Here is a 22,260-nt window from a genome sequence, read left to right on the forward strand (position 1 = left end):
GGGGATCTGTGATGGATGTTGCCTCCTGTAGATACGACCGATAGTGGAGAGGGATGTGTCTGTGATGTATTGGACATAGTCCACTCCTCTCTGCAGCATTGTATGTTTCTGTGCATTTGATTTGCTGTACCGGACCGTGACCAACCAGACAGGATACTTTCAATAGTACATTTGCAGAGGTTTATAAGAGCATTCAGTGACAAGCCGGACCTCCTTAACTTCCTAAGAAAGTAAAGACACTGGTGTGACTTTCTTGTTGTTGCATCTACACTCAGTGGCCACTCTGATACACCAGCTCGTTAATGCAAATATCTAATCAGCCAATGGTTTGGCAGCAACTCAGAGGTTCAGTTGTTGTTTAGAATGGGGAAGTGACCTTGATCGTGGAAGGATTATTGATGCCAGACGGGGTGGTTTGAGTATCTCAGAAACTGCTGATCTGCTGGGATTTCACATACAACGGTCTCTAGAGTTTACAGAGAATGGGGCGAAAACGAGAGAGGTCAGAGGAGAATGGCCAGTCTGGTTCAAGCTAACAGGAAGGCAACAGTCACAACACGCTGGAGGAACTCAGCAGGTTGGGCAGCTGATGAAGGGTTCCGGCTCGAAACGTTGACTAATCGTTTCCACGGATGCTGCCCGACCTGCTGAGTTCCTCCAGCGTGTTGTGAGTGTTGCTTTGACCCCAGCATCTGCAGAGTATTTTGTGTTTAGGAAGGCAACAATAACTCAAATCACCATGTGTTACAACAGTGGTGTGCAGAACAGCATCCCTGAACGCACGTCACATCGAACCTTGAAGTGGATGGGCTACAGCAGCAGAAGACCATGAACGTACACTCAGTGGCCGCTTACAGGAGGTAGCTAATAAAGCGGCCATTGAGTCTACATGCTGGGCTTAGGAGTTTAAAGCCTCTGATCCCGCTGATGTGTGTTGTACAACCCCCTGCCATTCCTTCCACTGCTCCCAGCAGACCCAGCTCCCCTCCACATTCCCCGGTATACAGCCCCTGCCCCTGCTCCCGTTCCCTCATTTCCAGTCTCCAGCTAAGCTGGATGCTGTTTGCTTGCGAATACTCACCTCCTTTTGTTTCTTTCATCTACTTCTGCTTCACCTGTCCCCTCGGGACTCGGCTGATCAGAGTTCCCCCCTCTCTCCTCCTGGTGTCCTGAGTCTCCCATGCCTTGCCGGAGACTTCGAGGGGTGACCTGCGGTATCCTGCAGACCAGAGGCAGGATGATGTGTCCGTGCCTTTCAAAGCCACTTTGACAACTCCATCTTGCTCCATGGTGCCTTTTTGCTGGGCATTTGAGTTCCCTTGGTGAGCCAAGAGATGAGAACGCAGAGATCCAGCGCAGAAACATGCCTTTCTGCCCATCTCATCCATGCTGACCACAGACCACCCAGTGTTTGTGAGAGGGAGAGAGGGAGGGAGGGATAGGGATATGTTTGGAATTGAACCCCATCTCTAGGGCTGTGAGGAGAAGTTGTACAAACTTGGGTGGTTTTCTCTGCAGCAGCACAGGCTGAGGGTAGACCTGATAGAGGTAGAGTTAGAAGGTGAAAATGCATAATACCCGAGGGCATGTATTTAAGGCGAGAGGGGAAAGTTGAAAGGAGACGTGCAGGGTCAGTTTTTCTTGCACCAACAGTGGTGGGTACCTGGAATGTGCTGCCAAGGTGCTGATGGAGGCAGAGATGATTAGGGCAGTTTAGATGCTCAGACACACAATAAATATAAGAACATAAGACACAGGAGCAGAATTTGGCCCATCATGTCTGCTCGGCCTTCATCCTTTTTCCCCTCCTCAGCTCCATTCCCCAACCTTCTCCCCATAACCTTTGATGCCACGAGTGTGTAGGAATGGAGGAATGTGGACATTGTGTAGGTGTTTAACTACTAGTTTAATTGGTTCAGCACAACGTGGTGAGCCAAGGGGCCTGTTCCCCAGCTGTTTTGTGTTCTAACCAAAGACACACGGGTTGACACACGGGACTGACAGAGTCTGCATGTGACCCCCCCCTCCCCCCAGCCTCCAAACAGGTCTCTGGTTTCCTGGCACATCCCAACAAGGCTGGTTAATTAGCCTGTGTAAATCGTGCACCTTCCCCAGCATATGGACAGCGGTGGGTTGAGACAGTGTACTGCAAAGAGCTCTTGGATGGCGGTTGCCAATGGTAGTCTGAAGGACCTGCTTCCGACCTTGATGACTCCACAATTCTCACTTCCTGTTTGCACAAGGAGAAAATGAGAGTGAGGTTCCCTTGCCAACGCACTTACCCCACCTCCAGCAGAGGCCAGAAGCCATTTCTCTGCCTCCCTTCCCCCCCACGGGCCGCCCAGCCTGACGCAAGCCTTATTTATAGTTGCAGCAGTTCTGAGACTGAGAAAGCGGAACTCATGCCTGTGGACAGAGGGGATGATAGTCTCGATAGCAACACAGGAACTGACCTCACCCTGACTGGTGGAGAGACCTGCTCATGGTGCTGGGGCCAGGAGTCCAAAAAGCAGCTGGGTTAGCAGAGTGGAGGGGGAAATAGTCACGCCCGGGCAGCACCTGCAACAACACCCCTCACCTTCCCCCAGTTATATATAAACACACACACACACACACACACACACACACACACACACACAGTTGCTCAGCACAGACAGACAGACCCTGCCAGGGGCTGTGTGCTTCATCTCTGTTACCTCACCACCTCTGCCCCCACCAGCCCCTCCCTGCCGCTCTGCAAACCTTCTTCCCCTTTCGAAACTTCCTGCCGAGTCCAGGATCGGCGCACCGCCCTGCATTTCAGATAATAGCTCCAGCGTGCTGCCACCTGTCTGCCGTCCTCAAGTAACGCCGCGCTCCTTCGTCACTGCCCCTTCTCGCGGCACGGCGTTCCCTCCCCTCCGCTCCTCCCACTGCAGCTCTCCTCCGTACCGCCCTCCAGCAGCACAGCACTCCAGTCTCGTTGCCCCTCCACAGCACGGCGCTCTCCCCTTACCGTTCCTCATGCGCACAGCGCTCCCTCCTCATTGACTCTCCCTCGGCACGGTGCTCCCTCATTGCCTCTCCCTTGGCACGGTGCTCCCTCCTCATTGCCTCTCCCTCGGCACGGTGCTCCCTCCTCATTGCCTCTCCCTTGGCACGGTGCTCCCTCCTCATTGACTCTCCCTCGGCACGGTGCTCCCTCATTGCCTCTCCCTCAGCACGGGTCTCCCTCCTCATTGCCTCTCCCTCGGCACAGTGCTCCCTCCTCATTGACTCTCCCTCCTCATTGCCTCTCCCTCGGCACGGTGCTCCCTCCTCATTGCCTCTCCCTCGGCACGGTGCTCCCTCATTGCCTCTCCCTCGGCACAGGTCTCCCTCCTCATTGCCTCTCCCTCGGCACGGTGCTCCCTCATTGCCTCTCCCTCAGCACGGGTCTACCTCATTGCCTCTCCCTCGGCACGGTGCGCCCTCCTCATTGACTCTCCCTCAGCATGGTGCTCCCTCCTCATTGACTCTGCCTCCTCATTGACTCTCCCTCCTCATTGACTCTCCCTCGGCACGGTGCTCCCTCCTCATTGCCTCTCCCTCGGCACGGTGCTGCCACATTGCCTCTTCCTCAGCACGGGTCTCCCTCCTCATTGCCTCTCCCTCGGCACGGTGCTCCCTCATTGCCTCTCCCTCGGCACGGTGCTCCCTCCTCATTGACTCTCCCTCAGCCCGGTGCTCCCTCCTCATTGACTCTCCCTCGGCATGGTGCTCCCTCCTCATTGCCTCTCCCTCGGCACGGTGCTCCCACATTGCCTCTTCCTCAGCACGGGTCTCCCTCCTCATTGCCTCTCCCTCGGCACGGTGCTCCCTCATTGCTTCTCCCTCGGCACGGTGCTCCCTCCTCATTGCCTCTCCCTCGGCACAGGTCTCCCTCCTCATTGCCTCTCCCTCGGCACGGTGCTCCCTCATTGCCTCTCCCTCAGCATGGGTCTCCCTCCTCATTGCCTCTCCCTCGGCACGGTGCTTCCTCATTGCCTCTCCCTCAGCACGGGTCTCCCTCCTCATTGCCTCTCCCTCGGCACGGTGCTCCCTCCTCATTGACTCTCCCTCAGCACGGTGCTCCCTCCTCATTGACTATCCCTCGGCACGGTGCTCCCTCATTGCCTCTCCCTCGGCTCGGTGCTCCCTCCTCATTGCCTCTCCCTCGGCACGGTGCTCCCTCATTGCCTCTCCCTCAGCACGGGTCTACCTCATTGCCTCTCCCTCGGCACGGTGCTCCCTCCTCATTGACTCTCCCTCGGCACGGTGCTCCCTCCTCATTGCCTCTCCCTCAGCACGGTGCTCCCACATTGCCTCTTCCTCAGCACGGGTCTCCCTCATTGCCTCTCCCTCGGCACGGTGCTCCCTCATTGCTTCTCCCTCGGCACGGTGCTCCCTCCTCATTGCCTCTCCCTCGGCACAGGTCTCCCTCCTCATTGCCTCTCCCTCGGCATGGTGCTCCCTCATTGCCTCTCCCTCAGCACGGGTCTCCCTCCTCATTGCCTCTCCCTCGGCACGGTGCTCCCTCATTGCCTCTCCCTCAGCACGGGTCTCCCTCCTCATTGCCTCTCCCTCGGCATGGTGCTCCCTCATTGCCTTTCCCTCGGCACGGTGCTTCCTCCTCATTGACTCTCCCTCAGCACGGTGCTCCCTCCTCATTGACTCTCCCTCCTCATTGACTCTCCCTCAGCTCGGTGCTCCCTCCTCATTGCCTCTCCCTCGGCACGGTGCTCCCTCATTGCCTCTCCCTCAGCACGGGTCTCCCTCCTCATTGCCTCTCCCTCGGCACGGTGCTCCCTCATTGCTTCGCCCTCGGCACGGTGCTCCCTCCTCATTGCCTCTCCCTCGGCACAGGTCTCCCTCCTCATTGCCTCTCCCTCGGCACGGTGCTCCCTCATTGCCTCTCCCTCAGCACGGGTCTCCCTCCTCATTGCCTCTCCCTCGGCACGGTGCTCCCTCCTCATTGACTCTCCCTCAGCACGGTGCTCCCTCCTCATTGACTCTTCCTCGGCACGGTGCTCCCTCATTGCTTCTCCCTCGGCACGGTGCTCCCTCCTCATTGCCTCTCCCTCGGCACAGGTCTCCCTCCTCATTGCCTCTCCCTCGGCATGGGTCTCCCTCCTCACTGCCTCTCCCTCAGCACGGTACTCCCCCCTCATCGCCTCTCCCTCGGCACGGCGCTCTCCCCTTACCGTTCCTCATGCGCAAGGCGCTCCCTCCTCATTGACTCTCCCTCGGCACGGTGCTCCCTCCTCATTGCATCTCCCTCAGCACGGGTCTCCCTCCTCATTGCCTCTCCCTCGGCACGGTGCTCCCTCCTCATTGACTCTCCCTCAGCACGGGTCTCCCTCCTCATTGCCTGTCCCTCAGCACGGGTCTCCCTCCTCATTGCTTCTCCCTCGGCACAGTGATCCCTCCTCATTGACTCTCCCTCAGCACGGTGCTCCCGCCTCATTGACTCTCCCTCAGCACGGGTCTCCCTCCTCATTGCCTCTCCCTCAGCACGGGTCTCCCTCCTCGTTGCCTCTCCCTCGGCACAGTGCTCCCTCCTCATTGACTCTCCCTCAGCATGGTGCTCCTGCCTCATTGACTCTCCCTCAGCACGGTGCTCCCTCATTGCCTCTCCCTCAGCACGGTGCTCCCTCCTCATTGCCTCTCCCTCGGCACGGTGCTCCCTCATTGCCTCTCCCTCAGTACGGTGCTCCCTCCTCATTGCCTCTCGCTCGGCACGGTGCTCTCTCGTCATTGACTCTCCCTCAGCACGGTGCTCCCTCCTCATTGACTCTCCCTCAGCACGGGTCTCCCTCCTCATTGCCTCTCCCTCAGCACGGGTCTCCCTCCTCATTGCCTCTCCCTCAGCACGGGTCTCCCTCCTCATTGCCTCTCCCTCGGCACAGTGCTCCCTCCTCATTGACTCTCCCTCAGCACGGTGCTCCCGCCTCATTGACTCTCCCTCAGCACGGGTCTCCCTCCTCATTGCCTCTCCCTCAGCACGGGTCTCCCTCCTCGTTGCCTCTCCCTCGGCACAGTGCTCCCTCCTCATTGACTCTCCCTCAGCACGGTGCTCCCTCCTCATTGACTCTCCCTCAGCACGGGTCTCCCTCCTCATTGCCTCTCCCTCGGCACGGATCTCCCTCCTCATTGCCTCTCCCTCAGCACGGGTCTCCCTCATTACCTCTCCCTCAGCACGGGTCTCCCTCCTCATTGCCTCTCCCTTGGCACGGTGCTCTCTCGTCATTGACTCTCCCTCAGCACGGTGCTCCCTCCTCATTGCCTCTCCCTCGGCACGGTGCTCTCTCGTCATTGACTCTCCCTCAGCACGGTGCTCCCTCATTGCCTCTCCCTCAGCACGGTGCTCCCTCCTCATTGCCTCTCCCGCGTCACGGTGCTCCCTCATTGCCTCTCCCTCAGTACGGTGCTCCCTCCTCATTGCCTCTCCCTCAGCACGGTGCTCCCTCCTCATTGACTCTCCCTCAGCACGGTACTCCCCCCTCATTGCTTCTCCCTCGGCACGGTGCTCCCTCCACATTGCCTCTCCCTCAGCACGGTACTCCCCCCTCATTGCCTCTCCCTTGGCACGGTGCTCCCTCCTCATTGCCTCTCCCTCGGCACGGGTCTCCCTCCTCATTGCCTCTCCCTCAGTACGGTGCTCCCTCCTCATTGGCTCTCCCTCGGCACGGTGCTCCCTCCTCATTGCCTCTCCCTCGGCACGGTGCTCCCTCATTGCCTCTCCCTCGGCACGGTGCTCCCTCATTGCCTCTCCCTCAGCACGGGTCTCCCTCCTCATTGCCTCTCCATCAGCACGGTGCTGCCTCCTCATTGCCTCTCCCTCAGCATGGTGCTCCCTCCTCATTGACTCTCCCTCAGCACGGTGCTCCTTCCTCATTGCTTCTCCATCAGCACGGTGCTCCCTCATTGCCTCTCCCTCGGCACGGTGCTCTCTCGTCATTGACTCTCCCTCAGCACGGTGCTCCCTCATTGCCTCTCCCTCAGCACGGTGCTCCCTCCTCATTGCCTCTCCCGCGTCACGGTGCTCCCTCATTGCCTCTCCCTCAGTACGGTGCTCCCTCCTCATTGCCTCTCCCTCAGCACGGTGCTCCCTCCTCATTGACTCTCCCTCAGCACGGTACTCCCCCCTCATTGCCTCTCGCTCGGCACGGTGCTCTCTCGTCATTGACTCTCCCTCAGCACGGTGCTCCCTCCTCATTGACTCTCCCTCAGCACGGGTCTCCCTCCTCATTGCCTCTCCCTCAGCACGGGTCTCCCTCCTCATTGCCTCTCCCTCGGCACAGTGCTCCCTCCTCATTGACTCTCCCTCAGCACGGTGCTCCCGCCTCATTGACTCTCCCTCAGCACGGGTCTCCCTCATTGCCTCTCCCTCAGCACGGCTCTCCCTCCTCGTTGCCTCTCCCTCGGCACAGTGCTCCCTCCTCATTGACTCTCCCTCAGCACGGTGCTCCCTCCTCATTGACTCTCCCTCAGCACGGGTCTCCCTCCTCATTGCCTCTCCCTCGGCACGGATCTCCCTCCTCATTGCCTCTCCCTCAGCACGGGTCTCCCTCATTACCTCTCCCTCAGCACGGGTCTCCCTCCTCATTGCCTCTCCCTCGGCAAGGTGCTCTCTCGTCATTGACTCTCCCTCAGCACGGTGCTCCCTCCTCATTGCCTCTCCCTCGGCACGGTGCTCTCTCGTCATTAACTCTCCCTCAGCACGGTGCTCCCTCCTCATTGACTCTCCCTCAGCACGGGTCTCCCTCCTCATTGCCTCTCCCTCGGCACAGTGCTCCCTCCTCATTGACTCTCCCTCAGCACGGTGCTCCTGCGTCATTGACTCTCCCTCAGCACGGTGCTCCCTCATTGCCTCTCCCTCAGCACGGTGCTCCCTCCTCATTGCCTCTCCCGCGTCACGGTGCTCCCTCATTGCCTCTCCCTCAGTACGGTGCTCCCTCCTCATTGCCTCTCCCTCAGCACGGTGCTCCCTCCTCATTGACTCTCCCTCAGCACGGTAATCCCCCCTCATTGCCTCTCCCTCGGCACGGTGCTCCCTCCTCATTGCCTCTCCCTCAGTACGGTGCTCCCTCCTCATTGCCTCTCCCTCAGCACGGTACTCCCCCCTCATTGCCTCTCCCTTGGCACGGTGCTCCCTCCTCATTGGCTCTCCCTCGGCACGGTGCTCCCTCCTCATTGCCTCTCCCTCGGCACGGGTCTCCCTCCTCATTGCCTCTCCCTCAGTACGGTGCTCCCTCCTCATTGCCTCTCCCTCGGCACGGTGCTCCCTCCTCATTGGCTCTCCCTCGGCACGGTGCTCCCTCCTCATTGCCTCTCCCTCGGCACGGTGCTCCCTCATTGCCTCTCCCTCGGCACGGTGCTCCCTCATTGCCTCTCCCTCAGCACGGGTCTCCCTCCTCATTGCCTCTCCATCAGCACGGTGCTGCCTCCTCATTGCCTCTCCCTCAGCATGGTGCTCCCTCCTCATTGACTCTCCCTCAGCACGGTGCTCCCTCCTCATTGCTTCTCCATCAGCACGGTGCTCCCTCATTGCCTCTCCCTCAGCACGGTGCTCCCTCCTCATTGACTCTCCCTCGGCACGGGTCTCCCTCCTCATTGCCTCTCCCTCGGCACGGATCTCCCTCCTCATTGCCTCTCCCTCGGCACAGTGCTCCCTCCTCTTTGACTCTCCCTCAGCACGGTCCTCCTGCCTCATTGACTCTCCCTCAGCACGGTGCTCCCTCATTGCCTCTCCCGCGGCACGGTGCTCCCTCATTGCCTCTCCCTCAGTACGGTGCTCCTTCCTCATTGCCGCTCCCTCAGCACGGTGCTCCCTCCTCATTGACTCTCCCTCAGCATGGTACTCCCCCCTCATTGCCTCTCCCTCGGCACGGGTCTCCCTCCTCATTGCCTCTCCCTTGGCACGGGTCTCCTCCCTCATTGCCTCTCCCTTGGCACGGGTCTCCCCCCTCATTGCCTCTCCCTCGGCATGGTGCTCCCTCCTCATTGCCTCTCCCTTTGCACGGTACTCCCCCTCATTGCCTCTCCCTCAGTACGGGTCTCCCTCTTCATTGCCTCTCCCTCGGCGCGGTGCTCCCTCATTTCCTCTCCCTTGGCACGATGCTCCCTCATTGCCTCTCCCTCAGTACGGTGCTCCCTCCTCATTGCCTCTCCCTCGGCACGGTGCTCCCTCCTCATTGGCTCTCCCTCGGCACGGTGCTCCCTCCTCATTGCCTCTCCCTCGGCACGGTGCTCCCTCATTGCCTCTCCCTCGGCACGGTGCTCCCTCATTGCCTCTCCCTCAGCACGGGTCTCCCTCCTCATTGCCTCTCCCTCGGCACGGTGCTCCCTCCTCATTGACTCTCCCTCAGCACGGTGCTCCCTCCTCATTGACTCTTCCTCGGCATGGTGCTCCCTCATTGCTTCTCCCTCGGCACGGTGCTCCCTCCTCATTGCCTCTCCCTCGGCACAGGTCTCCCTCCTCATTGCCTCTCCCTCGGCATGGGTCTCCCTCCTCATTGCCTCTCCCTCAGCATGGTACTCCCCCCTCATCGCCTCTCCCTCGGCACGGCGCTCTCCCCTTACCGTTCCTCATGCGCAAGGCGCTCCCTCCTCATTGATTCTCCCTCGGCACGGTGCTCCCTCCTCATTGCATCTCCCTCAGCACGGGTCTCCCTCCTCATTGCCTCTCCCTCGGCACGGTGCTCCCTCCTCATTGACTCTCCCTCAGCACGGGTCTCCCTCCTCATTGCCTGTCCCTCAGCACGGGTCTCCCTCCTCATTGCCTCTCCCTCGGCACAGTGATCCCTCCTCATTGACTCTCCCTCAGCACGGTGCTCCCGCCTCATTGACTCTCCCTCAGCACGGGTCTCCCTCCTCATTGCCTCTCCCTCAGCACGGGTCTCCCTCCTCGTTGCCTCTCCCTCGGCACAGTGCTCCCTCCTCATTGACTCTCCCTCAGCACGGTGCTCCTGCCTCATTGACTCTCCCTCAGCACGGTGCTCCCTCATTGCCTCTCCCTCAGCACGGTGCTCCCTCCTCATTGCCTCTCCCTCGGCACGGTGCTCCCTCATTGCCTCTCCCTCAGTACGGTGCTCCCTCCTCATTGCCTCTCGCTTGGCACGGTGCTCTCTCGTCATTGACTCTCCCTCAGCACGGTGCTCCCTCCTCATTGACTCTCCCTCAGCACGGGTCTCCCTCCTCATTGCCTCTCCCTCAGCCCGGGTCTCCCTCCTCATTGCCTCTCCCTCAGCACGGGTCTCCCTCCTCATTGCCTCTCCCTCGGCACAGTGCTCCCTCCTCATTGACTCTCCCTCAGCACGGTGCTCCCGCCTCATTGACTCTCCCTCAGCACGGGTCTCCCTCATTGCCTCTCCCTCAGCACGGGTCTCCCTCCTCGTTGCCTCTCCCTCGGCACAGTGCTCCCTCCTCATTGACTCTCCCTCAGCACGGTGCTCCCTCCTCATTGACTCTCCCTCAGCACGGGTCTCCCTCCTCCTTGCCTCTCCCTCGGCACGGATCTCCCTCCTCATTGCCTCTCCCTCAGCACGGGTCTCCCTCATTACCTCTCCCTCAGCACGGGTCTCCCTCCTCATTGCCTCTCCCTCGGCAAGGTGCTCTCTCGTCATTGACTCTCCCTCAGCACGGTGCTCCCTCCTCATTGCCTCTCCCTCGGCACGGTGCTCTCTCGTCATTAACTCTCCCTCAGCACGGTGCTCCCTCCTCATTGACTCTCCCTCAGCACGGGTCTCCCTCCTCATTGCCTCTCCCTCGGCACAGTGCTCCCTCCTCATTGACTCTCCCTCAGCACGGTGCTCCTGCCTCATTGACTCTCGCTCAGCACGGTGCTCCCTCATTGCCTCTCCCTCAGCACGGTGCTCTCTCCTCATTGCCTCTCCCTCGGCACGGTGCTCCCTCATTGCCTCTCCCTCAGTACGGTGCTCCCTCCTCATTGACTCTCCCTCAGCACGGTAATCCCCCCTCATTGCCTCTCCCTCGGCACGGTGCTCCCTCCACACGTCTCCTTGCACGATATGGCGTTCCCTCCTACTGCAGTGCTGCATCCTTGCCTCCCCGCAATGCGGTGCGCCACTCTCGTTGCCCCTCCGCAGCATGGCACTCTCTCCTCACTGTCCCTCACATGGCAGGGTGCTTGTGCATTGACTACTCTGTGGCAGTCTCTCCCTATCCACTTCACCTCTCGTCCCACAACACAGCATTCCCCGTCTCACCACCCCTCTCACTGGCCGCACATCCCACAATGACGCTCCCTCGATTCTGGGGGTGTAGGTCTGCACTATCTTGTTCAGACTCTGGAGTTCACTAGAGCCCACAGAAGTTCTCCACCGCCCCCAATCCTCCATGTACCCTCCCCCCAATCCTCCGTGTACCCCCCCTCCAGCAACCCCCATCCCTGGAAGTAAAAATCTGTGCTGATTCCCTACCTGCCCTCTTCCCTCTCCTTCCTCCCCCTCCATTCCCTCCGAGCTCAGGCCTTTATTTTGGCGTCGCTCAATTCCAACTCTGGAGTCTCGGAACGCCGATGGTTTGCCAGGGCCCTCAGCGCCGTGGCCCGACCTCCTCCCCACCTCTGTCGGATGACGAGGGGATGGCACACGTACCCGCAAGCCTGGACACACAGATGAGTCATCTGCACGCCTGTCTGGCATGGTGGCACCACAGTTAGGGCAGCCGCGGCTACTGCAACGGAGTGACAGAGTTCAGAGTTCAAAGGCGATGTCCGTGTACGTCCTTCCCGCGACCGTGTGGGTTTCCTCGCCCAGTGCACAGATGTACCGGTTAGTGTAACCTGTCCTGTGATTAGGCTAGCGTAAAGTCGGCGGGTTGCTGGGCGGTGTGGGCTGCTAAGGCTGTTCAGTGCTTTATGTCTGAATAAAAATAAATAAACCTGGTGGTGTGGGTTTGGAATTGGCACATGTAACAAGATCCGGTGGCATAGCGGTTAGTCTAACGCTTCACGGCGCCAGCCATCAGTGTTCGATTCCGGCTGCTGTCTGTGGGAAGTTTCTACATTCTGCCCCTGCCCATGGAATGGTTGGGTTTCCAAGCGCAGCTGGGTTAGGGTCGGTGAGCTGTAGGCGTGCTATCTGCAGCAGCAGAACACTTGCAAGAATGTTTCCGGAATGTGTTGGTTGTTGATGCAAACGACACCTTTCACCATATGTTTTGATATTTCAATGTGCATGTGGCACAAAAGGATAATCTTAAAGGTTTGTCCGAAACTTGGACTGTTAATTTCATCTCCATAGACGCTGGCTGACCTACTGAGTTCCTCCAGCATTTTGTGTGTGTTGCTGCACTGAGGTGCTGGAAATCTGTTCCTGTCCCAGGATGGGCAGGCTCTGTGGTGTGCAGGCGGAGGGGGAGTGAGTAGGGGTGACTGTCCCCAGGCCCTTATATGTTCACTGAGGTTAATCTCTCTGTCTTCCCCCCACAGCCTGTAACGTGACCATCCACAAGAGCTGTAAGGACGTCCTGTCCTCTTGCACCAAAGTGAAGCAGAAGGTAGGACCCTCTAACCCTGGAACCCACTCCACCTCTCCTCCCTCCTCCCCTCTCTCCTTTACCCGTCCCTCCCTTCCACCTTCCCCTGTCTCTTGTCTCTCCCTTCCCCGTCTCCCCCCTCCATCTTCCCCATCCCTCTGCCCTCCCTGTCTCCTCTCTGTCCTTCCCCTCCTCATCTCTCCCTCCCCCTGTCCCCATCCATCCACCCCACCTCGTCTATCCCCTCCCCATCCCTCCCCTGTAGTCCTCCCAGGACGTCCTGGACTGCCCCCTCAGAGGCCCCCTGTCCCTCCGCCCGGACTTTGTACTTCTCCAGCAACGATGCCGTGCCCCTCCCTCACTAACAGGGCCTTTCTGTGTCGATTTCAGCAGCTGAAGGCAGCCCAGGCCAAGAACAACTCGGCGCTGCAGAATGTCTCCCTGCGGCAGAAAGGTGAGTGAGCATACCTGGGCAGGGGCGGTGGGGGAGCTCAGGGACTGGGGCGGAGGGAGCGTGGCTGGCAGGGTGCAGGGGGAGAGGGCGGTTTGGGGAGGGGAGGGAGGTAGACCTCTGACTTCCTGTATGTCTGCACACTGCATCTCGCTCTGCCCTCCCTCCCAGGTGAGGGATTTCCACCTGCCCTCGGCCCGGCTGGGGCAGCCTTGCCCTCATTGAGGGATCTGAGGCCTGGGTGAGGAATCACGATCTGCCCAAGGCCTGGTTGTTGAGCTGAGTGGAGCCCGGCCTGCATGGGTCCCCAGGCTGATCAGGGGAGGTGAGGGGGCAGGTAATGGAAGTTAATGAGGGAGCGGGAGGAGAGAAGCCTGCCCTTTGCCCTTCGGCCCATCCTGTCTATGCTATACCACACCTTGATTCTCTTCTGTCTTATTCACCGTGCTGGGTGTCAAGTGGATAACTCCCTGGTCCAGATGGGATGTTACCCCTGGTTAAATGGAAGGTGTGATCATAGTCTCAAACTTCAGTGAACCTGAAAAATGTTTGTTCTCCAGAGTGTGTGGGCACAGTGTTCGGGTTTACCTCACTGCTGGGGCAGGTATTAGGAACCAGGATCCAAGATGGAACTGTGACAAAGGAACTCCTGCAGGTGCTGGGGGCTGGGGATCTTGAGCATCACACACAAAATGCTGGAGGAACTCAGCAGGTCAGGCAGCATCTATGGGGCGGTGGGGGGAAGACAGTGTTTTGAGATGAGACCCTTCATCAGGCCTGGAAAGAAAAGGAGCAGAAGGGTATAAAAGTCTGACCTCACCTTTTCACACTGCCTTCTGCCCCCACCCCCAGTCCTGAAATATTTACTGTTCATTGTTCTCTGTAGATGCTGTCTGACTTACTGAGTTCCTGCAGCATTTTGTGTGTGTTGATCAGTGATGGAGTTAGCAGTTGCTAAAGGAAAGCAGGATCGTTTATTGAAGGGATGTAGTGTCTTTGTAGGAAGCGGTGGGGCAATAGCGGGGTATGTGCAGCGGATGTGGATTCATTAAGGACATGTCATCCCAAGCAGTTCAGAGCAGAGAGAACGGAGGCTGGAATGGGTGGGTTGCCTTGTTGGGAGTGAGCACGCAGGAGAATGGGGGTGGCAGGGGGAATAGATCACCATGTTTTCCAACCCTAGTCTGCCATTCAATACACTCAACCTCTCGGTACGTCCATATACTGACCATCCTCTGGGTGAAGAAGATGCCCCTCAGGTTCCTGTTAAACCTCTCCCCTCTCACCTTCAACCTCTGCCCTCTAGTTCTTGATTCCCCACCCCTGGGGAAAAGACCGTGAGCATTCACCCTGGGTCGCCCCTTGTTCTCTTAGGCTCAAATGTTTAAAGAAAAAATCCCAGCCATAACTGGGTCCCTCAAATTCTGGCAATGTCCTCTTAAATGTCCTGCACACTCTTTCCAGCTTGCTGACGTCTTTCATAGAACATAGAATAGTACAGCACAGTACAGGCCCTTCGGCCGACCCTCAAACCCTGCCTCCCATATAAGCCCCCAACTTAAATTCCTCCATATACCCGTCCAGTAGTCTCTTAAACTTCACTAGTGTATCTGCCTCCACCACTGACTCAGGCAGTGCATTCCACGCACCAACCACTTTCTGAGTAAAAAACCTTCCTCTACTATCCCCCTTGAACTTCCCACCTCTTACCTTAAAGCCATGTCCTCTTGTGTTGAGCAGTGGTGCCCTGGGGAAGAGGCGCTGGCTATCCACTCTATCTATTCCTCTTATTATCTTGTACACCTCTATCATGTCTCCTCTCATCCTCCTTCTCTCTGAAGAGTAAAGCCCTAGCTCCCTTAATCTCTGATCATAATGCATACTCTCTAAACCAGGCAGCATCCTGGTAAATCTCCTCTGTACCCTTTCCAATGCTTCCACATCCTTCCTATAGTGAGGCGACCAGAACTGGACACAGTACTCCAAGTGTGGCCTAACCAGAGTTTCATAGAGCTGCATCATTATATCGCGACTCTTAAACTCTATCCCTCGACTTATGAAAGCTAACACCCCATAAGCTTTCTTAACTACACTATCCACCTGTGAGGCAACTTTCAGGGGTCTGTGGACATGTACCCCCAGATCCCTCTACTCCTCCACACTACCAAGTATCCTGCCATTTACTTTGTACTCTGCCTTGGCGTTTGTCCTTCCAAAGTGTACCACCTCACACTTCTCTGGGTTGAACTCCATCTGCCACTTCTCAGCCCACTTCCATAGCTTGGCGACCAAAACTGAATACAATACTTCAATGCGGCTTCAGCAACTGCAACATAAGGCCCCAGCCTCTGTACTCGGTGCCCTGATTGACGAAGGTCGGCGTGCCGGGCGTCTCCTTCACTGCCCTGTCTACTCCCTGGAGAGTGACAGATAAAGCGGTTTTTCACGGGAGGCTGCGCTGAGGAGTTCCAAACTCAGAGTGAGCCTTGAGATGGGGGAGTGAGTGAGGGGGTGGGTGAAGTTTAAAGCCCAGAGGTGTGAAGTGTTGCACTTTGGTTGAAAGAAGAACAAAAAGCAGAATATATGTCACAGGACTGTACAGCACAGGAACAGGTCCTCTGGCCCTCCATGTTGTACCAAACTCATTAAACTAGGAATGAAATGCCCAACCAAACAAAACCCTTCAGCCTACCCAGTGTCCATTTCCCTCCATTCTCTGCACGTTTATTTGCCTGTCTGTCGTATCAGCCTCCACCACCAGCCCCCAGCCTCACACTTCAGGGTGTGGGAGGAAAGCAGAGGCCCGTGGAGAAGGGGCAGACTCTGTCACATGGTGTAAACCCATGATTCTTGTTAAAACAAGCCCTTCAGCCCACCATGTTGTGTTGAACCATTTAAACTAGTCCTTAAACACCTAAGTAAACGAATCTATCCTGCCTGCAGAATGGCCATATCCCTCCATTCTCTGCCCATCTAAATGCCTCTGAAACCATATAACAATGACAGCACGGAAACAGGCCATCTCGGCCCTTCTAGTCCGTGTGGAACGCTTACTCTCACCTAATCCCACCGACCTGCACTCAGCCCATAACCCTCCATTCCTTTCCTGTCCATATACCTATCCAATTTTTCTTTAAATGACAATATCGAACCAGCCTCTGCCACTTTCCACACAGCTACCACTCTCTAAGTAAAGAAATTCCCCCTCGTGTTACCCCTAAACTTTTGCCCTTTAACCCTCAACTCATGTCCTCTTGTTTGAATTTCCCCCACTCTCAATGGAAAAAGCCTATCCACGTCAACTCTATCTAGCCCCCTCAATTTTAAATACCTCTATCAAGTCCCCCCTCAACCTTCTACGCTCCAAAGAATAAAGACCCAACTTGTTCAACCTTTCTCTGTAACTTAGGTGAAACCCAAGTAACATTCTAGTAAATCTTCTCTGTACTCTCTCTATTTTCACCTCTGTAGTATCAGCCTCAGAAAGCTCGTTCCACGAATCCGCCACTCTCTGTAAAATCAAACCTCATCTCGTACATCTCCTTTGAACTTGCCCTATGCACTTTAGCATTAGATATTTTGACCCTAGGGAAATATCTACTCTATCTATGCAGCTAATAATTGTATAAACATCTATCAGGTCTCCCCCTACCTCCGCCATCCCAGAGAAAACAGTCCAGTGCACATTTGTCCAACCTCTCCTTACTGCACATGCCCTGTAACCCAGATGACACCCTGGTGAACCTGTTTCACACCCTCTCCAAAGTCTCCTCTCTGAAAAGCTTGCAGGGATAGAGAGAGATGTGGTTCCATGGGCAGAGTTTGTTGGAAGTGTCAGAAAAGGTCGAGAGGTTGAAAAACATCCAGGATTTCACAAACAGAGGCAGGGCTGAGACACAATGGACGCTTGTAAAACAATGGGTCAGCTACAATGGGAGCATTGTGCTCCATTCTGACAGTCGCATGCTGCCGGAGCCATATGAAGGCTTTCGGAGAGGATGCGGACGATTTAGTGGAATGAGGGACTTCTGTGGAGAGACTGGAAGGGCTGGAGTCTGCCTTGAGATGGTGGGGGTGGAATGGGGGCATTTACAATAATGAAGTAAATAGACAAGAGGCAAAAGCCATTCCTCTGGGTGGGGGGGCCAAAACCAAAGAAGGCAAGATGACAGGGACTGGGAAAGGATTCAAAAGTGAGGGGACAGGAGCTGGAGTGTGGCTGGCGACAGGTTGTATTCTTGTGTTGAGAAGGGAGCTGGGTAAATATTTCACAAGGGAGAGTGTGCAGGGGCTGCTGTAATGGATGGACTGATTGGCCTCGCTGTGAGACTCTTTCCTAGGCTGATGGAGTGGTTACCCGCTGACAGGCAAGCCGATGTTCGCACTGGACTGGGGAGGAGATGTTGATCCTGTTATGGAATGGGTGATTTCATTGATGAGACCCTTTGACAGCAAAGTCTTTGGAGGGGCGAGGGGCAAGGAGGAAGGGGGTGCGGTATGGGAGATAGACCTCAGATGCAGACAGGGTCCATTAGTCAGCTCTCCCACACTACCCCTTCCTGTCCCATTGATAACCCTAACCTTCACTAGTGCGTAGGTGGTCACAAGGCTTGTCACAGTAATGTTTCAGTCTAACAATATTCCCTCCACCCACTCCACTCGTTAACTTGTTCCCTCTCCCCCTCCCTCCCCACATCTCCCCTCCCTTCCCAATCTCCCTCTCCCTCCCCACGTCTCCCCCTCCCTCCCCACGTCTCCCCTCCCTCCCCACGTCTCCCCCTCCCTCCCCATGTCTCCCCCTCCCTCCCCAATCTCTGTCCCTCCCCATACCTCTCCTCCCTCCCCAATCTCCCCTCCCTCCCCAATCTCCCTCTCCCTCCCCAATCTCTCTCTCCCTCCCCACGTCTCCCTTTCCCTCCCCACGTCTCCCCCTCCTCCCCACGTCTCCCCCTCCCTCCCCAATCTCCCCTCCCTCCCCAATCTCCCTCTCCACATCTCCCCCTCCCTCCCCACATCTCCCCTCCCTCCCCAATCTCCCCCTCCCTCCCCACATCTCCCCTCCCTCCCCAATCTCTCTCTCATTGTCTCTTTCTGGGTGTCACACTCTGTTTCTATCTCTCTTTCAATCTTTCTGTATTCATCTTTCCCTGTTATTTTCTCTGTCCCTCCTTTTTTCTTCCACTTTGTCCATTTCCTCCCCCTTTCTCTTTCTCCATCTCTCTCCCTTCTTGCCTCTACCTCCTCTCTCCCTCATTATCTCCCTCCCTCACTATTTCCATCCCTCTCCTTCCTCCACTCTCTCCTCACATTCTCTCCATCACCAACTTGGTCCCTCCCAATGGCTTCCACCCCTCCTGCCCCATCCCCTCCCATGTCACACTCTTCTCTCTCCAACACTCTCCTTTTCCCTGCTACTTTCCCTCCCATGTCATATTCCTCCTCTCCCTGTCACCCTGCTCCTCCCCACCTCTTCGTACCCATCCCCAGTCACCCTCCCCGTCTCCCATTCTCATTCCCTGTAATTCGCCTGTTATCCTCCACCTCCCTCTCATTCTCTTTCTTCCATTCCTCCCCCCCATAGTTCCTCTGGGGCGCGAACGGCCCAATTCTGCTGTCTATCCATCCGACAGCCTGCGTCAGTCAGCGCTGTTCCCCCAGCTGGGGTCCCGCCGCACACGAACTGCCTTCCAGTCTCTCTCCAAAAGTGTCTCCACCAACAATATCGGGTAAGCTGCCAGAAGGAGGGGCTGAGGGGCTGGGGGAGTGGGGGGCTGCTGGGCTCGGGGACTCGGGAGCTGGGGGAGTGGGGGGGTGCTGGGCTGGGGGACTCGGGGGCTGGGGGAATGGGGGGCTGCTGGGCTGGGGGAGTGGGGGACTTGGGGGCTGCTGGGCTGGGGGACTTGAGGAGTGGGGGGCTGCTGGGCTGGGGGACTCGGGGGCTGGGGGAGTGGGGGGGTGCTGGGCTGGGGGACTCGGGGGCAGGGGGAGTGGGGGGCTGCTGGGCTGGGGGATGAGGAGTAGAGGGGAACTGCATGGAATACCTTGACAGCTCAGGACCACACATCGGCACTCAGTAACGGATGGGCTGTTTATGGCCATGCTTCTGTACGGGATGGGGGGCATGGTGTGGGTAGTGGCTGTGGGAGGCTCTATCCTTGGGAAGGACAGCGAGTGCGACCCACTGCCTGTACCATCATACTGTCCCATCACACACCCCCGAGGTTAGACTCTGAGTGAGGCTCCCTCTACACTGTCCCATCACACACTCCCGGGGTCAGACACAGAGTGAATCTCCCTCTACACCGTCCCATCACACACTCCCGGGGTCAGACACAGAGTGAAACTCCCTCTACACCGTCCCATCACACACACCCGGGGTCAGACACAGAGTGAAACTCCCTCTACACCATCCAAACACAGATTCCCAGGCCGGGGAGTGCATCTTATTTTAGTTTAAGGAGGCTGTCCTCTCTGTTTCCTCCTCACGGTGCATATTTTGCATCAGATTAAGCCTTGTTCTCAGAGCTGACTGAAATAGAAACTGAAAATACTCGACAGGTCATGTGGCTGGTGTAGGGGAGAGGTCAGTTTGGGTTCTGAGTGATTCCTGAAGTTCCTGTATTTCTGTAATCTTACATTTTCAGCAAATAAAATTTTAAATAGATTTTTAAGCTAATTTTCAAAATCCTCGTTCCACCATTCCGATTCCAGGAACCTGAATGATGAGATGCCACTGGGAATCCGGAAGATTCTGTCGCAGTCAACAGATTCTCTGAACTCAAGGAATCGAGCATTGTCGATTGAGTCACTGATCGACGAGGGTAAGCGGAACCCCCACCCACGCCAGTCCAGGAGTGGGTTCTCTAACTGGGGCTGTACCCACCCGTGCCAGTCCAGGAGTGGGTTCTCTAACTGGGGCTGTACCCACCCATGCCAGTCCAGGAGTGGGTTCTCTAACTGGGGCTGTACCCACCCATGCCAGTCCAGGAGTGGGTTCTCTAACTGGGGCTGTACCCACCCATGCCAGTTCAGGAGTGGGTTCTCTAACTGGGGCTGTACCCACCCATGCCAGTCCAGGAGTGGGTTCTCTAACTGGGGCTGTACCCACCCATGCCAGTCCAGGAGTGGGTTCTCTAACTGGGGCTGTACCCACCCATGCCAGTCCAGGAGTGGGTTCTCTAACTGGGGCTGTACCCACCCGTGCCAGTCCAGGAGTGGGTTCTCTAACTGGGGCTGTACCCACCCATGCCAGTCCAGGAGTGGGTTCTCTAACTGGGGCTGTACCCACCCATGCCAGTCCAGGAGTGGGTTCTCTAACTGGGGCTGTACCCACCCATGCCAGTCCAGGAGTGGGTTCTCTAACTGGGGCTGTACCCACCCACGCCAGTCCAGGAGTGGGTTCTCTAACTGGGGCTGTACCCACCCACGCCAGTCCAGGAGTGGGTTCTCTAACTGGGGCTGTACCCACCCGTGCCAGTCCAGGAGTGGGTTCTCTAACTGGGGCTGTACCCACCCGTGCCAGTCCAGGAGTGGGTTCTGTAACTGGGGCTGTACCCACCCGTGCCAGTCCAGGAGTGGGTTCTCTAACTGGGGCTGCACCCACCCGTGCCAGTCCGGGAGTGGGTTCTGTAACTGGGGCTGTACCCACCCACGCCAGTCCCAAGAGTAGGTTCTCTAACTGGGGCTGTACCCACCCGTGCCAGTCCAGGAGTGGGTTCTCTAACTGGGGTTGTACCCACCCATGACGGTCCGGGAGTAGGTTCTCTTACTGGGGTTGTACCCACCCATGCCAGTCCGGGAGTGGGTTCTCTAACTGGGGTTGTACCCACCCATGACGGTCCGGGAGTAGGTTCTCTTGCTGGGGTTGTACCCACCCATGCCAGTCCGGGAGTGGGTTCTCTAACTGGGGCTGTACCCACCCGTGCCAGTCCAGGAGTGGGTTCTCTAACTGGGGCTGCACCCACCTACGCCAGTCCGGGAGTGGGTTCTCTAACTGGGGCTGTACCCACCCGTGCCAGTCCGGGAGTGGGTTCTCTAACTGGGGCAGTACCCACCCATGCCAGTCCCAGGAGTGGGTTCTCTAACTGGGGCAGTACCCACCCATGCCAGTCCCAGGAGTGGGTTCACTAACTGGGGCTGTACCCACCCATGCCAGTCCGGGAGTAGGATCCCTAACTGGGGCTGTACCCACCCACGCCAGTCCGGGAGTAGGATCCCTAACTGGGGCTGTACCCACCCACGCCAGTCCGGGAGTAGGATCCCTAACTGGGACTGTACCCACCCACGCCAGTCCGGGAGTGGGTTCTCTAACTGGGACTGTACCCACCCATGCCAGTCCGGGAGTAGGTTCTCTAACTGGGGCTGTACCCACCCATACCAGTCCAGGAGTGGGTTCTCTAACTGGGGCAGTACCCACCAATGGGCACACAGCCCTGCTGCCGTGCCTGCCCCATCCCTGTCCACACACAGACATTCCAAATCCACCCCCCAGTACTCTGTCCCGATCCCCAGTGCCCACCCCTCCCTCTGCCTCTCCATGTTGACTCCCATGTTACCCTGCCCATCTCCCATCCTCTTCACCCTGCTCTCCATGTTCCGTCTGCCTCCTTTTCCTCCTCTCTCCCCTACGCCTCCAACTCTGCTCACAGATCTCAGATCTCACCCCCACTCCTGCCCCTCCTCCCTCTGCCTCCCCTCTCTCCACATTGACTGAAATCTTCGTCCCAGTCAATGCCCTGAGCGATCTCCTCTGCACCTTCTCCAGTGCAGTCATCTCCTTCCGAGATTCTGTGACCAGAAATACACACGGTGCTCCAGCTGTGGCCTGACCGGTGGTTTCTAAAGTTGGACCATAACCTCCCTGCTCCTGTATTCTGTGCCCCGGCTAATGGAGACAAGTTTCCCGTAAACCTTCTTCACCCCCTGATCTGTGCTGCCACCTTCAGGAATCATTCGACTGGTACACCGAGGTCCCTCTGTCCCTCAGTACTCCCTACCGTTCACAGTGTGTGCCCTACCCTTGTACACCGAGGTCCCTGTCCCTCAGTACTCCCTACCGTTCACAGTGTGTGCCCTACCCTTGTACACCGAGGTCCCTCCGTCCCTCAGTACTCCCTACCGTTCACAGTGTGTGTCCTACCCTCGTACACCGAGGTCCCTCTGTCCCTCAGTACTCCCTACCGTTCACAGTGTGTGTCCTACCCTCGTACACCGAGGTCCCTCTGTCCCTCAGTACTCCCTACCTTTCACAGTGTGTGTCCTACCCTCGTACACCAAGGTCCCTCTGTCCCTCAGTACTCCCTACCGTT

At 57.4% G+C, this 22,260-nt stretch overlaps 1 protein-coding gene and 1 long non-coding RNA gene across 13 annotated transcripts in view; one reads left to right on the top strand and one right to left on the bottom strand.

The window, feature by feature from the left end:
* LOC134343082 (uncharacterized) overlaps positions 1-3,100 on the bottom strand; it is a 30,207-nt gene extending 27,107 nt beyond the window's left edge. For all 3 annotated transcript variants that reach the window (XR_010017151.1, XR_010017149.1, XR_010017150.1), the window contains exons 1-2: positions 2,743-3,100; positions 1,082-2,230 (exon numbers count right to left, since the gene is read on the bottom strand). This is a non-coding gene — a long non-coding RNA (uncharacterized LOC134343082). The remainder of the gene's footprint in view (positions 1-1,081; positions 2,231-2,742) is intronic.
* Positions 1-22,260, top strand: part of LOC134343081 (rho guanine nucleotide exchange factor 2-like) — a 159,714-nt gene that overhangs the window by 97,811 nt on the left and 39,643 nt on the right. For all 10 annotated transcript variants that reach the window (XM_063041951.1, XM_063041950.1, XM_063041953.1 and 7 more), the window contains 4 exons: positions 12,455-12,522; positions 12,892-12,955; positions 18,534-18,678; positions 19,664-19,773. In XM_063041951.1, coding sequence (XP_062898021.1) covers positions 12,455-12,522; positions 12,892-12,955; positions 18,534-18,678; positions 19,664-19,773 — 387 coding nt within the window. The remainder of the gene's footprint in view (positions 1-12,454; positions 12,523-12,891; positions 12,956-18,533; positions 18,679-19,663; positions 19,774-22,260) is intronic.

This window comes from Mobula hypostoma, chromosome 2, assembly GCF_963921235.1.
Source record: "Mobula hypostoma chromosome 2, sMobHyp1.1, whole genome shotgun sequence".
Classification (NCBI taxonomy): Eukaryota; Metazoa; Chordata; class Chondrichthyes; order Myliobatiformes; family Myliobatidae; genus Mobula; species Mobula hypostoma.